The sequence below is a fragment of the Calypte anna genome, chromosome 6 (genome assembly GCF_003957555.1).
Source record: "Calypte anna isolate BGI_N300 chromosome 6, bCalAnn1_v1.p, whole genome shotgun sequence".
Classification (NCBI taxonomy): Eukaryota; Metazoa; Chordata; class Aves; order Apodiformes; family Trochilidae; genus Calypte; species Calypte anna.
In genome coordinates this window covers 12,358,631-12,373,713 of record NC_044252.1, presented here as the reverse complement: position 1 = coordinate 12,373,713, position 15,083 = coordinate 12,358,631, and the positions used below count along the sequence as shown (strand labels likewise).

Genomic DNA, 15,083 nt, shown 5'->3' with positions numbered 1-15,083 from the left:
ATAGCCATCATCCAGGACGGGCCGCTCTTTCAAGGAATAAAGACAAAGAGGAACATCTAACAGGCTTTTACTTTCTGATAAAAACCAGCTCAGTCCCATATCTGTGCCACAAGTTACTCAAGTGACCCATTAAAATCATGTCCTCGGTTTCCATTCTTAAACCAGTTGTTTCTCTTGAAGCCACCATTGCTTTGCCTCCCACTTCCAAACCTGGAGAATCCTCGTCCTGCTTCCTGTGGGTACTCTTCCAGCTCAGGCAATTCCTTTGCCACCGACAGCTGCCAGCGCCTCGTGTCGCTCCACTGCTCCTGAAACAAGAGCAATGTAAGGAGACTTCACATGCCTGCAGGTCCAAGGCACCCTAAATAATTAAAAGCAACACTGGATGCAGAAGCATTTCCAGACAAATCCCACCTGTAGCAGATCTCTCTTGAGATGCAACTTAGAATCATCTGATCATGGAAAGATTAAGAGCTGGAAGGGACCTTAAAGATCATCCAGTTCCAATCCCTCTCTGGGTAGGCAGGGACACCTTTCACTAGATTAGGTTGCTCAGAGACACATCCAGCCTGGCCTTGAATGCTTCCAGGGATAGAGCTTCCAAAGCTTCCCTGGACAACCTGTTCCAGTGTCTCACCACTCTCACACTGAAGGATTTCCTCCTCATCTCTAACCTAATCTCCCTTTTTCTAGTTTAAAACCATTACCCGTTGTCCTCTCACTACAAACCCTTGTAAAAACTCCCCAGCTTTCCTGTAGGCCCCTCTCAAGTACTTTAACTTGCAGTCCTGTGACAAAGGGTGAGTGATCTCAAAAGGCCAAGAGGGAGTGGACAGAAAACTCGTTAACTCTCAAATATATTGGAGAATTCAAAAGCCAAAGTCAAAGAGCACAGGATTTTGTTTGATAAAACCAGGTAATCCAGTAAGAACTTCAGTGAGAAAGAGGCATGACAGGGTAACAACTGTGCTGTGATCTTTCCAATGACTGTGTTTTCTATGTAAGATCCTTATGAAAACAAAAACTTTATCCTCCCAAACCACCCTATATTCAATCCTGTATTTCAAATTCCAAATCACCAAGTTCCAAAGATAATTCTGGCTAAAAAGCATACCTGTATGTTACTCAGTTCACCAGCAGGGATATCAAAGCACACTCCCTGTAACAGAAAAGAAGCATTTGCTTACCAAAGATATATCCAAGAACAGAGACAAACAGCTCCAGAAGGGCAGCACCTGCATTGCTCACAGATGCTAACTGAAGAAACCAGAAATGGCAGAAAGCATGGCCTTCTGGGGGCAGCTTTCTATAAGCTGAAGTAAAAAACAGTTAAAACACAAAAGCCCAAAATAATATGCAGACTCAAATGCTCTGTACTGACAGCAGCATTGCCTGCAATCAGCCTGCTTGAAAGAAAAACAGGTATCATCTGTCAAGAGCACACTTGCTGAAAAAACAAGTGCTAGACAAGTCAGGAGCCAGGCTCATGGGTGAATGCCACACTGCTCAGGTCAGGCAGGCAGTCACTGCCCTACTCCACAGCTGTGTTTTCAATGCAGTGATATTCTGTGTAAGCAGGAGTTCACAGTGAAAGAACAGAGGTCACAAGAACCACTCACACTACGTACATATTTCTGATGCTTTTTTGGTTTTGCATTTTTTTTAGGAGAGAATTCCTCCCTAATAATTTAGGAGCTACGTCTGATTTCAAGAGTCTTTGAAAACATTCCACTAGCTACAATGCTGGTGGAACTAGCATTAGTGTTGCTAATGCTGGTGCTTAGAACTCCTGCCTCACTCACTACAAAACTGGCCAGACACATTCACACACACATACACCTGTCTCCCCTCCCCAGGGTTGGGCCATCTTACCATCTTCCCCTTGAGGAGACGCATTGCAGATATTTTGGCATCCACTTCCTCACCAAGCTGCTCTTTCAGTCCTCGCCAGGCATAGCTCATGCTGCGCATCTCTATTGAACACTTTAACACCATGGTCACATAGCCCTTCAGCAAACAGAGAAAAACATTTACAAAACTAAACTTGGGTGGACAGCCTGTTTCTCATTAACTAATGAACTATATTATACCTTAATGCTATCTATACCTTAAGGTTATTGTAATGTAGTGTTTAATTCTAAGAAGCCAATTTACCAAAAGTGAAGGAACTAAAAGCCTCCTAAGATGAATGCACCCATCTAACCTGCGATTGGCCATTGACATATAAAGGCCAAGAGGATTTCTTTATTTCAGCCAGAAGCAGAGACACATTTATTCAATACATACATAAAGTTACTGCTAGAAAAGGGATAAAAAATACCCTGATAAAAGCAGCCCAGTCCTGTGACATGCTATTTCAAAAATTGTGTTACCACATAACAGACTGGACCAAGTTCTCTCAAAATGCATCATAAAAAGGAAGGGCCGCACTTCTGTCAAGATTTTTCTGAAAGCAGGTAATCCCATGCTAGACTTACTTGAAACATTATAGAAATGTAAAAGTTTCCTGGGTAGGGAAAACTACAATAGCAGGAAACTTTCTGTTAGTTGGCAATGTGTCATAAGTTCAACTGTCCTAGAGTTTTAAGCTTTCTGTCACTTAAATCTCTGGAGAATTTTTTTTAACTTTCATTACAAGAAAATTGAGTAACTGACTTAGAGGTCCTCTGGGTTCATGCAGAGTGCCAGTGAGAGTTGCTTCTAGTTAAGGAACAAAAAACAAACAAGAAGCTGAGGATAACAGCTATTCAGAAACCCTACTGAAAGAGCCCAAGGAGATGCCACACTTGGACCAGAGGCAGGCAATCAATTGATCCATCCCTGTTACAGAGGTACAGCATTATTTACCGCAGTTGAGTTGAGCAGGGAACGCTGCTGTATGTACGCGGCCCCCGAAATATGGGCCAGAGCTGCAGCCAGGGCATCAACTGCCCCTTTTTCATCTATGAGCTCTTGAGCAGATTTCCTGAAGTAAGCTACTGCAGAAGGAGGAATGTCCTCCAACAACCTGTATTGTGACAATGAAAGTTTAAGAGATCAATAAAGGCCAGAGTGAAGTGGTTAAGACAGATTTCAGACAGCTTTCAAGGTTATCAAATCATCTCTACAAGCCTTTGCTATCATACTTCAGTACCACTCATTTCACTGGACACCTTCAGCATGCTAAACACCCACCTTCTCCGTTCAGTCAGTCAAGCCACTCGAAAGATATACAATGTAGCATATTTGAAAGCATTGATAAAAACATGGAGGGAAGGCTCTAAAATACCTTAACCCAAGAATCCACAAGAAAGCATTGCCAGCAAACCCTAGAATCCCTTCCTTTCACTTCACAAGGGAACCACTACAATGCCACTGCTGGGCTGATATTCCTTGCTCTCAGTGCAAGCTGATGAAATTTATTTCTGGAACAGTCAGTGAAAACAAGCTGGGAAACTTTTCTAAATGCTACTTTAGTACACCAATACTTCCAACACCAACACTTCCAGTACACCAACACCTTGCCCATTACCTCTTTTACACTGGCCAAACCCTCAGTAATTATCATAATCTCTGCCAATGCAATTTGAACCAATGGGGCATAAAATGTAAACAGAGCTGTATGGAATAAAAACCAAAATGTCCAAGAATAAATTTAACCATACAAAGAAACATGGGATGGGGCTACAATACCCTCACTACTGCAGAGTAACTCCTCTTTATGCTAAGTATGGCACTTTAGACACTGGTACCATAGTCATCTGAGCAGATGATACTTTCCCCTCAGACAGTAATTCCCTGTTCTGCTGTTGATTTCTGATAAACTAAACAGAAGTTACTTTTTGCAAGAACTTAAAAGAACCTTATGTTCTGTGAAAAGGTCTATGTTCAAGCAGACAGAAGTTTATTGATATCTTATGAAACCATCTGACTTCTACCACATAGGCAAAGACATGCTCACATGCAGGTCTGATCCCTTAAAGCTCTACATTAGCAGCATTGTTGTTGGCAAGATCTCTAGACATCTTTTAGTAACAGGCAAACAAACTTACTTTTTGGCATCATTACTTGAAGCTTTAATTACCTCTGTAGCAGAGGGAACACCTACACGCTTAAATGTAATCCCCTGAAATCAAGAAAACAAATTACAGTTAAAGGTGCTTTCAGCACTCTGCAACTCAACCCTATGTCACCCACATTAACATCATCTCTAGTCACTCTTTACAACATCAACACAGTCTTTACTTAATTGAAGCTACTTTGAAAGATAGAATAAAGCTCTTTAAATTGGCTACTTTGCATCAATTTCCATGCAGACCGTGGAAATTATGAAACCATGGTCTCCTTCATGTATTCCAGTCAGTCTGCCTGCTAACAGCAAACAAATACTGCCAGCATGGGGAAACTCACGAGACTTAAGAACAGGTTTATACAAAAGCATCTACAAAGGCTTACCAAATAGCAACATTTTAGACTGTGGGACACCCAAACAGGACTCATCAGCAGCACGTAACTACAGAGGCCAGAGCAGCAGAGTCTTTTCAGGACCTAATTTCAGTCTGAGGTATAACTCACCGCTTTGTGCTCAACTTGTTTCAGAAGATCTTCTTCTCTTCTTTGAAATAAACAAATGCAAACCCCAGTCCGGCCAGCTCGACCCGTCCGGCCAGAGCGATGGATATAGGAATCAACATCCTTAAAGAATTCAGATTAACATGAGAAATTAATGACATTTCAACTGCTGACATTCATACATTGTGAAAGAAAGAAAATACAACCTAAATTCTAATTCAGAGCCTAAGGAGTGGTACATTATGTGTCTATACATAAACTTGTAACTACACACAAACTACTTGGGTTTGCAAACGGCACCCTGCCCAAGGTATGCTGCCTGAAGCTTAACAAACACTACTGACATAAGGGCTTTTATTAAAAAAGAAAAGCTTCACCAGAGTTTCAAAAGAACAAAAAAGCAGCAGGAATATTTTAGAATTGTTATGAAAATGCAGTGACACTTGGAACTGATTCAGAAATCATTGAAACAACATCAAAAGCTGTCTTACAACTTCCCAGAGTAACTAAAACCCATCATCTTTAATCAAAACTCAAAATATAGGAGCTTAACTAGGAAATTCTAGGCCTGTATTTACAAAAAAGCCACTTCATTTGTGAATCAGGACTTAACTCTGGTGAAGCTAGAGGAAAAAACCCATTGTGCCGTCTAAAAAACCAACCAACCAAAAAAAAAGCCTCTTTAGTTTCCCCTAATGACTTACTTTTGGTGGTGAGCACTGTATAACGAGGTCAACTTCAGGAATATCCAGACCACGGGCAGCTACATTTGTTGCAATCAGAACTTCAAACACACCATTTCTAAAGCCTTTCAAAGTAATTTCTCTCTGTTTCTGTGGAATGTCACCATGCAATGATTGGGCATCCTGTCATGAAACAAACCATTAACGTGTCATTTAACAGGGGAATCTAGGCTCCAGTATGTACAATTTTTGAATTATAAAACTCAAAATACTGTGAAGAGCAACAGAAAATAAGTACACAGCTGATGCCAAAGGAATATAAAGCATCCTAACTTTGTGGTTTGATCCTCCTCTGACATTTATCAAATACCAGGTAAACTATGTATTCCCACTACTGTTCTTTCTCCATAAATTAGAGTTTTGTAACAAACAGGATTTTCTCTTAAAAAAATAAATTAAAATCCAGTACCTTTCCCCACAAAAAAAGGATAATCCAAGCAAGCATAGAAAACCTGACCAATAGTTCACCTTCACCTAAATTCTGAAGAAACTATTAAACAACTTTCTAAGGACAACAAAACATTCTATTCTATCATATTAGTTGGATTTTCCTGAATCCTGACTGTTCAAAGGATAAATGTCATTAAGAGATGGGAAGCTGAAAAGCACACTAGTGTGAGATGGGTTAAGTGCACTATACTAGTTCCTGTTTATTACCACTATTACTATTTCCTGATTATTCAGCATAAGCTGACTATTTTCCCTTGATCCTGTTCTGCATGATTTTAACACTAAAGGAATAAATTCTTTCTGCCAGCCACGAGGATATTTTAACTGCAGAGCTCTGCTTTTAGAAACCAAAGTCTTAAATCCACCCACAGAAACACTTCCATCCACACAGTTCCAAGCCTCTATTTACTTCAGGGCAGTCAGCCCCTGAATATCCCAACTGCTGCTCTCCCTGCAGATCCCAGTACCTGTTTGAGTGAAGCATTCATAGCCAGTTCATTTGCTTCCTTTTTGGTCTCACAAAAGACAATGGTTCTCCCACGGCTGCCACTGTAGACTTGAATGATGTCCCCAAGGACTCCTGCTCTCTGGGATGAGCGGCACTGGATAGCCAAGTGCTGGTTGGGAAGGAAACAGAAGCATCTATGTCAAATCTAAGACACACACAGGACAGATAGACATCAACACAGAAAGAATTATGAGATTTTTAAAGTTTGCAAACTACTGGCAAAAAACTGAAAAGCTGTGCTTAAAAACTTTGTGTCAATCATGTCAAAAGTCACTCCAGACCTCCCATTTGTCAAATCAGTGCAGAACCCATCTCTTCCAGACCATGCGTTCTGGGGACCTGCCCTGCTCTGCAACAGAATCACTCACTTCCACAGTCGTGGCAGTTCTTTGAGTCTTCTTTCCAATCAGATCAATCTGTTCATATTCAGTTTTCATGTATTTTTTTGCTACATCATATACCCATCGTGGACAAGTTGCAGAAAATAGCAGTGTTTGGGGATTGTTCTCAGAATCTGGAAGGAAAGGCCACCAATTTCAGTCATCATAATAGACTCTGAAATTTAAATACTGATAAAAAAGCAACAGAGCTGCTCTCAAATTGAGAGGTTTGTATGTACAAGAGTCAGGTATGAGAAGAAAACTAAGAAGCAATGAAAACATTTTTAATACCCTTTAGATACCAAGGGCAAAATTACACAATTTTACCCATACAAAACTGAATACTTCATCTTGCCTGAGAAGAAATGCAAGACACATTTATAGATTGTTCACTAAACATGGTTTACACCAAGCCTGAAGTCCTCCCACATAATTTAAAGAACCTTTCTCAATCCCTCCTTGCCTGGCATTCCAGTAGTAACTAGCTGTGAACATTATGGCTATGTGCAAAGGAAAAATGTCAGGCTAAAAACACTGCAGATTAGAGTGAGGAAAAATAATGCAACATAGACTGCTGCAGGAAGAAGAGTTTAACAAACAGTACCTTGAAAAAGCTTAACCTACCTTCATAGCTCCACAGCATCAGACAGAAAGAAACACACATTGCAAAAGAATGCTTATTATCCCCTACAATGTTTTTTACAGTTATGAAGAAAACTTTTAAGATTGAATAATTATGACAACTCTTTCAAAACCTATATAGATTTTCTTCTTTAAAAGCTTCTACTTTTTTATTGTCAGGAGGACAAATACCAACTGCAGAAATGGGGAGAATGTAAAAATCAAAAATAACAGTGCCCGTACTGGATCAAACCTAAGACCCATGAAGTTCACATACCCTCTCCAACAGTAGTCAAGTGCAGTTTAAGACGTTTATTAAGAAAATCTATCAGCAATCAGCTTTTCTGACTTCCAGAGCCAGAACTGACACCCTCTTTATATTTCTACTTCTAGTAATTCATCAAGTCACTTGTCAAAACTTTTGGCATGTGACAAGGAATTTCACACTACTAAAATAACCATCTTCTGCTCTGTACCTGCTTCCTGGTGGCTCCACTAAGTGCCCATTACATCAGAAGAGCAAATACTCTCTAGTTGTCTACCTTCTGTCATGACAAGTGTACAGACATATCAAAACCCTAACGCTGCCAGCCCTCTCGGGAAAATCTAGGTTGTGTTTTTTACTTTTTAGCCTTTTTTCCCCCCCTCCTTTCAGAGATGCCACTTCAAGCCTTTACCCACCTGTTACTTTACTTTGAACATTTTCCAACTCTACCCTAGCCTTTTATCTGTGCTCTGATACTAGCACTGCACAAAAAAGTCAAATGGAGCGTGCACCAGCAGTTTTCAAACTGTTTTTTCTGCACTGTCTCCTATACTTCTCCTGATGTCAGAATTTACCTTTTTTGTAAGCAGATCCTAAGATTTCTTCCACTTGTTCAGCAAAGCCCATGTCTAACATGTGATCAACTTCATCCAAAACAACATGCTTCACACTGGAAAGGTCCAGCTTGCTGTTCTGAACATGGTCTTTAATTCGTCCAGGAGTTCCCACTAGAATATCAATGCCACTTTTAAGGAGATCAACTGGAAGAAAAGAGAAAAACAATGACAGTGTCAGAACACTAAGACACAACAAGGTTAAAAGTTACCAGTACACAGCAATACTTCTAGTTTTAAAACTAAAAAGCTACTGCCCTTCACTTTCATCACCACATAAAGTACTATGTCCAGTCCAGGTAACTAACAAGCATAGTGGGGTCTGAGTTGCTCTGTCAGGAGTATCAGCTAAAATACCAGCTACACCACAGGTAAAGTTACAGTAAAACACAACAATTTCTAATGATCTTGCATTAGAAAACTCCAGAGCTTTATTACAGGAAAATGCTTTAGTTTTTCAGTTAAATTCTTTTTCACAGCTACCTCTGGAGACAGACAGAGACACATACACAGCTCTCTTTCCCTTGGATGTCCCAGTGCAAGTCCACACAGAAAAACCCCCACAAACACACAACAAAGAAGAAACTAAAAGAACTAATCACTTGCCAGATCTACCCTTTTAAATAAAAATTTCTAAAATCACAGAACTATCATGGTTGGAAAAGATCTCTAAAATCACCACATCCAACTGCCAACATCCCTCCTGCCCCCCAGATAAAGAAAATAAAATATCCTTATCAGTATCTGTATCAACATGCCCACTAGAGCATATCCTCAAGTGCCTCACCTACAAACTTTTAAATACTTCTGGGGATGTCAATTCCACCACCTCCCTGGGCTATCTGTTCCAGTGCCTTATGACTCAGTGAAGAAATTATTCCTAACATCTAAACCTGGTGTAACTTCAGACCATTTCCTGTAGTCCTACCATTTATTCACTTGAGAGAAGAGGCCAACACCCACCTCCCTACAACTCTCCATAATTCAACCCAGGCTGCATGATCTCTTTGAAAGCACTGTCATGGTTCCTAACTAGAGGGGAAGGAGGGCAGTGGGAGTTCTATTTATGGAATGAACTTGGAGATAGTCAACTCCAATCCAGGAGTAACTCCTCAGCATTTACTTACGCTGTTCTTTATATGGAGTTCCTCCATAAAAGCAAGCCACTGACAGTTTCCTGGTGAGATTCTTGAAGTCTCTGGCTACCTGAGTGGCTAGTTCCCTGGTTGGAACAAGAACCAGCACCTGAAGGGAGTGAAAAGAGACAAAAATGTAAGCTGTGTTTGAGAGAAGGTGCTAGAAGAAACAGGGTTACTTCATGTCAAACAGCTTGTACTCTCATTCTTATCCTACACTTGTTGCAGAGATGTTCACAGCTCCCCACCATCCCAGCAATATTTCCTGCCACCTGGAGCCTACACAACACAGCCTCAAAGCCATCAAGAAGAAACAAGACAAAGCATCATAAGGTAACAGAGATGCATAACTATTTTTTTTCTTAAGTTAATGCCAGATAATGTAGACACGTCATAACATTACCAAGGACAATGAAGGTGCAGTTCGGCACTAAAACACCAGGAATGGCCCCTAAACAATTAGGAGCAAAAAAATCCTAAAAGATAAACCATATAATGCACTCTAGCCATATATCCTCCTTCTCCACCTACACGCCTTCCTCCAGGATCTATCCTTCCCACTTCAGTTTCTTTAAAAATGAAACAACAAAACAAAGAGCTGCACTCTACTCTAGAAATCTTTCAGACAGTAGGATTTTAAAACTTGCAACATCCTTAGAGCTAATAATAACAAAAATTATTTAGGCAGCAAATCTGCAAACTGTTAACAGTTTTTCAGTCTAATGATAAATATGTACATTTAATTCGTGTGGCAATATATCACAGGTATCTAGCTATTAATTCCACCTTGTGCATAAGTAGAAATGTAAAGATCACTTACATCCATTAAGTGGAGTCTCCAGACATGAAAGAAGAATATAAAAACATAACCTGTCAGTTCTCACCACAGAATTTATAATGAGGAACAACCTCAGTGAAGGTAGACTGACTCAACCACTGCTTGAGAAGAAGAAGGGGATTTGACCCCAAAGCCACACAATAAATTCCTGAGGACAGTGATCTGGAAGCCTACTAGCTACTTCTGCAGTGCCCTCACCATTCTCCCAAATAAAGGTGAAAACATAAAACTTGTTCCCACAGCAATGCTCAAAAAACTTCTGCCACACTGTAGCTCCTAAGCTGAGTAAAGTGCTCAGTATTTTAAACACCAATAAAGGGCAGAAAAAAAAATCCCAGAGAAGTCCCCAAAGCAACTACAAAATCAATTCTGAAAAATGCCATACTCTAAGGTTTTGGTGTTAACCCTTAAGTGAGTTACTTTTGGTGCACGGCCTCTTCTCCCATCTTGTGAGACACTCTGAAGCTTTTCAGTCAGTGGAATTGCAAAAGAAAAGGTTTTCCCGGTTCCTGTTCGAGCTTGAGCAATTAGGTCTTTACCATCATATATGGGCTGAAAGGTCTTCACTTGCACAGGGAACAGGTACTTTACACCTCGAGCTGTAAAATAAACCAGAGAGACTTCATTAAAAGTCTCTACTGATTCTACTGCACGATGAATAAACAATCAGAAGGCTATATAATGACCCCAAATATGTAGGGCACAGAATGTCAAATCCTGTACACAACAGGAGATGCAACTTGGAAGAAAACCACATCTTGGGTTTTACTCCTACTCCAGATCAAAAAGTATTCCCCACAGACACACAGCTGAGTATCCACAATAAAATACAGCTGCCTTTGTGATATTTGCTGTAAGACAACTGGAGACAAAGAAAAAAAACAAAGCAAAGAAATATAAAGGAAGACGACAAAGAGAATGTGGTATACGTGTCTTCTCAGTGAAACATCCTTGAGCTGATGGGCCCCAAGTCATGGGAAAGATGAACAAGAAAATACTGCTTGCTAGCAGCATTGGAGTCTGTATCTTTCATCTCCACAAAGAAACATATTTTTTTCTGATACAGCACAAGATTTTGTGATAGCTTGGTTTTGAGGTGACAGAGGAGATTAAGTTGTTTGTTTCTAAACATTCTAAAGCTTCAGAAAGATTTTGCACCATGGAAATGAAACCATACATCCAACAAAAACTTCTGAGCAAGGAAAACACAAAGGAACATGGACAATTTTGTCTGAGGAACAAGAACTGCACATGTTCCCAACACAGAGGACAAGAACACTACAGAGATTACCTCACCAACAAAGCTAACTCGGAAGAGATAGGAAAATGCCCAGAAGTATGAGAATAATCATAGACATTCTGTTCATAGAAGCCAAATAATGTTCTCATACAAACCCATCACACTTATTTAAAAAGTGACAGCTGATATGGGAAATGAAGTAGATACACAGCAAGCAGAATGATGATGATAACAGAAGCCTTTCTCTACAATGTGTATCTAGTAATAACCACACCATGGAAGAATACAATCACCTTAAGGGATCTGCAATTGAACAAAACAGAAACTTTGCTCCTATTAGTAACAGTAGATTATTTGAATCTACAGTTACTGTTCATATATGTATTCTTACCACACAATAAATGTCAATTTAGGAGAACTCACCAATGTTTTCTGCCTCTGCTTATATGGGTAAAATAAGGCTTATACTCTGGAAAAATATTTATAGGAATTTCTTTTCACATTAACTAACCTTTGAGAAGGTTGATGGTGTCTTGGGAGAGAGGAAAATTGGAGAAGTTGCCTTCTTTTTCTTCTTCTGTAAGCTCCTAAGAGGATAAAACAAAGAAAAAAAAAAGGAGATGAGAAAATAACACACCTTACATAAGCACAAAATAAAAGCTGTGCATTTGCTTCACCACCATAATTTTACCAGGTATCTCCTTACTGTTTCAAGTAAAAGAAAATCCTTGTGATGCAGGTACTATACAAACAAAAACCTCGTCACAGCATAAAAAGACAAAACAGAATACAAACACCCCATATTAAAAGGCAAGATATAGTGACACCGTCTGCATCTCTCCATGCAACAGATTTCCTACAAGTGAATCTTGGTTTTACATCAGCCTCGAGTAAAAGCTCCCAAAGGTCTTCGCACTTTTACCTACAACTTGTTCAAAACCTTGACTACTACCACCTCACCTCTAACTCAGATATACCCACACCACCTTTTAAAGGCATATGGCAAACAAAAGGGAAAAAGTGCCCTGCCACTGTGAACTTATCACATCATGCACACATGCTCGGCAAGTCAGGAAAGGAAAACTACTTGTTAAAAATCTCAACTGAAGTCCACTGAAATAATTAGAAAACATTTTCACAGCACAATGTACTAGGTGTCACAGTTCACTGTGTAATGCAGGAATTGCCCTCTAAATCACACCTACCCACTTTACCACAGAAACAGGTTCTTAACTTCGCACACCAGTAAACACTTAAACCTCACAATTTAGCTTCTAATTCAAAGATCCAAGTGATCACATCACTACACCCAATGTACAAAAAAACACTCTCTTGATTCACAGTCCCACCTTAAACACAAGAAAGAACACCACCAACAGAAGGCCCTATGCAGAGGAAGACAAAATGAGGGTTCCAATATCAGGCATGTGCGTGGCCCAGGGTGAAATATGAACAAGAACTCCAGAAGGGGGAATTAATGAGGATAAGGGGGAAAATAATGAGGATAACCTTGCCCTTTCCTTACAGGACACCTTGCCAAATACTTCTTCAAAGGGCCAGCCAGCAGAGAAAGCACTCTCACAGTACAGAGCAGTGAACATTTCTGGGACTGTGCCTGATTAGGCAATAGGGAGGACTCAGAACAAGTTACTACACTATGACAAGCTAGCAAAGGGAAAGTGCCTTCTCCCAGCCAGCCTCCTCCACTGCAGGATGCACTTGCTCCAGACTGTTTGGCATTCACCACGAGGGGAAAGCACATGGAGAGACAGCCAACACGTGTCGGTGCATGCACTGCCGAGCTTCACTCAATCACCTGGAGCTTGGGCGGAACCGGACGTGATGCTGGGTGCCCCTCAGTGCTATAAATCCCATAGGAACAGCAGCAAATGCTGCCTACGACAGCAACTTGACACTGCCACAGACCAAGCTCCCACACAGCACCCAACAGGAGTCGTTAAGCCCACTCATTACCAGTAGGACTTTAATTCAGCCTGACAAGGGCTCTGCAGACAGAGCATCACGCTACCTCCGCATCGCTGTCCTGTTCTCCATCAGCCGCGTCGTCGGACGCGCTCCGGGCTGCCAGGGATGTCACGCCGTTGCTTACGGCAGAGGATGCTTCCACCGTGTGCTCAGAGACGCTGCTCTCTTCAGCCAGGCCACTGCTCTCCTCCCTGGTTCTTTTTGTCTTCTTGGACAGCGGAGGCTCAAGTTCACCGTCGCCCAGCTCGCTCTCGGGCTGGGCCTGCTCGCCCTCGCCATTACCGCGCCGCTTCACTTTCTCCGGCCTTTTTAGCTTCTTCTCCTGAGTCTCCTCCTGCCGAAGGAACGAGAGTGTTACAAGGGGAGAGTGTTACAAGGCCTCCCCCGCCTTTATCCGACTTTAAGGCCTGAAGCCCCACGCCGGGGTTCCCCCGCCTCCCCCACCCTCCGATCCCGCGGCGGGTCCAGGCCGACCCGCACAAAATGGCCGCCCCCGCGCGGCACGTGGGGCCCGGCCGCCCGCTCCCGTTCCCACCTTCGTCTTCCTCCGGCGCCCGTGGCGAAGCAACTCGGTGCCCGCCGGCGCTTGCGGCTCAGCGGGGCTGGCGTCGGGCATGGCGTCGGGCTGCTCCCCGGAGAAGTGCGCAGTACCCCTACAGCTCGTCTCGCAGAGGAGACCCCCGGATCCTCGCCCCGCCCCAGCGCGCAGGAAGTGAAGCGCTGAGCTCAGAGCAGCCGGCGGGCGGGACGGGACGCGGGGCAGAGCCCCAGCCGCCAGCAGCAGCAGCGGGCCCGCCCCGCCGCCGCACAGCCAGCCCAGCCGCCGCCGATCGGTGACCGGGGCCGCCGCCGCCCGGGCCGCGGGGAAGCCAAGCCGAGCCGCGCGCCCCACACGCCGCCCATGAAGCCGCTGCGACCCTGGCCGAGGCCGGCCCAGCGCAGCCCGACCCAACCCGCCCCTTCCGCTGGCTCTGCCCCGTCGGTCCCTTCCTCCGGCTTCCCCCGCGTCCGTGGCGCCGTGCGCTGGTCCTGGCTTTGGCGCCGCCTCCTACTCCCCTCATGGGGCTCCCGCGGCTGCGCTTCAAACGCCGTCAGGCGGGATGCTGCGTCCCTCTCAGCTGTACCGGCACGGCACCATATGGAGCCATGCTGGAACGTGCCGCCTCTGTCACTTCACAGCGTCTGTCAGCAGCCCTGGCTAACCGGGGAGGTCCCTGTTGCCGGGAGGTGAGCGACTGTGACTCCCAGCTACAAGGGGGGCTGGAAGGACGATCCGGCGAACTGCGGTCCCGCCAGCCTGACCTCGGTGCCGGGAAGGTGATGAGCCCGGCAGCCCGGCTGTTGGGTTGGCATGGGCTGATGAAAGGCAGATCCTGCTTGACAGACCTGATCTCCTTCTGTGGCAAAGTGACTTGATTAGTCGATGAGAGAGAAACGGTGTTGTCCCTACTGAGACTTTGCTACCGCCTTTGATGCCATTTCCTACAGCTTTTTTTCTGGAGAAACTGCTCATGCTTTGGACAGATGCACTCTTCACTGGGTAAAAACTGTCTGGATGGCCAGGCCCGAAGAGTGGAGAAAAGGAGGCTAAAGGGAGCCCGGGTTGCACTCTACAATTCCCTGAAAGGTCAATCTCTTCTCCTGGTAGCAAACAATAGTTGAGGAAACAGTCTCAAGTTTTGTCAGTACAGGTTTAGATTGGATACTAAGAACAATTTTTTTCACCAGAAGAGCTGCCAGGCACCAGAACA

General features: G+C 43.2%; 1 protein-coding gene across 1 annotated transcript; it reads right to left on the bottom strand.

Annotated features, from left to right (window-relative positions):
* Positions 1-50: 50 nt before the first annotated feature.
* Positions 51-14,128, bottom strand: LOC103531985 (nucleolar RNA helicase 2). Its single transcript, XM_030453461.1, has 15 exons — positions 13,868-14,128; positions 13,376-13,666; positions 11,858-11,933; positions 10,527-10,705; positions 9,260-9,377; positions 8,094-8,279; positions 6,621-6,766; positions 6,212-6,361; positions 5,256-5,417; positions 4,555-4,674; positions 4,032-4,105; positions 2,848-3,007; positions 1,873-2,007; positions 1,115-1,159; positions 51-308 (listed from the first exon to the last, which is right to left on the bottom strand). The coding sequence occupies exons 1-15, from the start codon at positions 13,946-13,948 to the stop codon at positions 114-116; spliced, it is 2,118 nt and encodes a 705-aa protein (XP_030309321.1). The 5' UTR covers positions 13,949-14,128; the 3' UTR covers positions 51-113.
* Positions 14,129-15,083: the final 955 nt, after the last annotated feature.

Excerpts from the sequence above, each read along its gene's own strand:
- LOC103531985 (XM_030453461.1), bottom strand. The coding sequence starts at position 13,948 with ATGCCCGACGCCAGCCCCGCTGAGCCGCAAGCGCCGGCGGGCACCGAG. Across the intron at positions 13,667-13,867 it reads GGCGCCGGAGGAAGACGAAG|GAGGAGACTCAGGAGAAGAA; the intron begins GTGGGAACGGGA and ends TTCCTTCGGCAG. Across the intron at positions 9,378-10,526 it reads GAAGAGGCCGTGCACCAAAA|GTGCTGGTTCTTGTTCCAAC; the intron begins GTAACTCACTTA and ends CACTCCCTTCAG.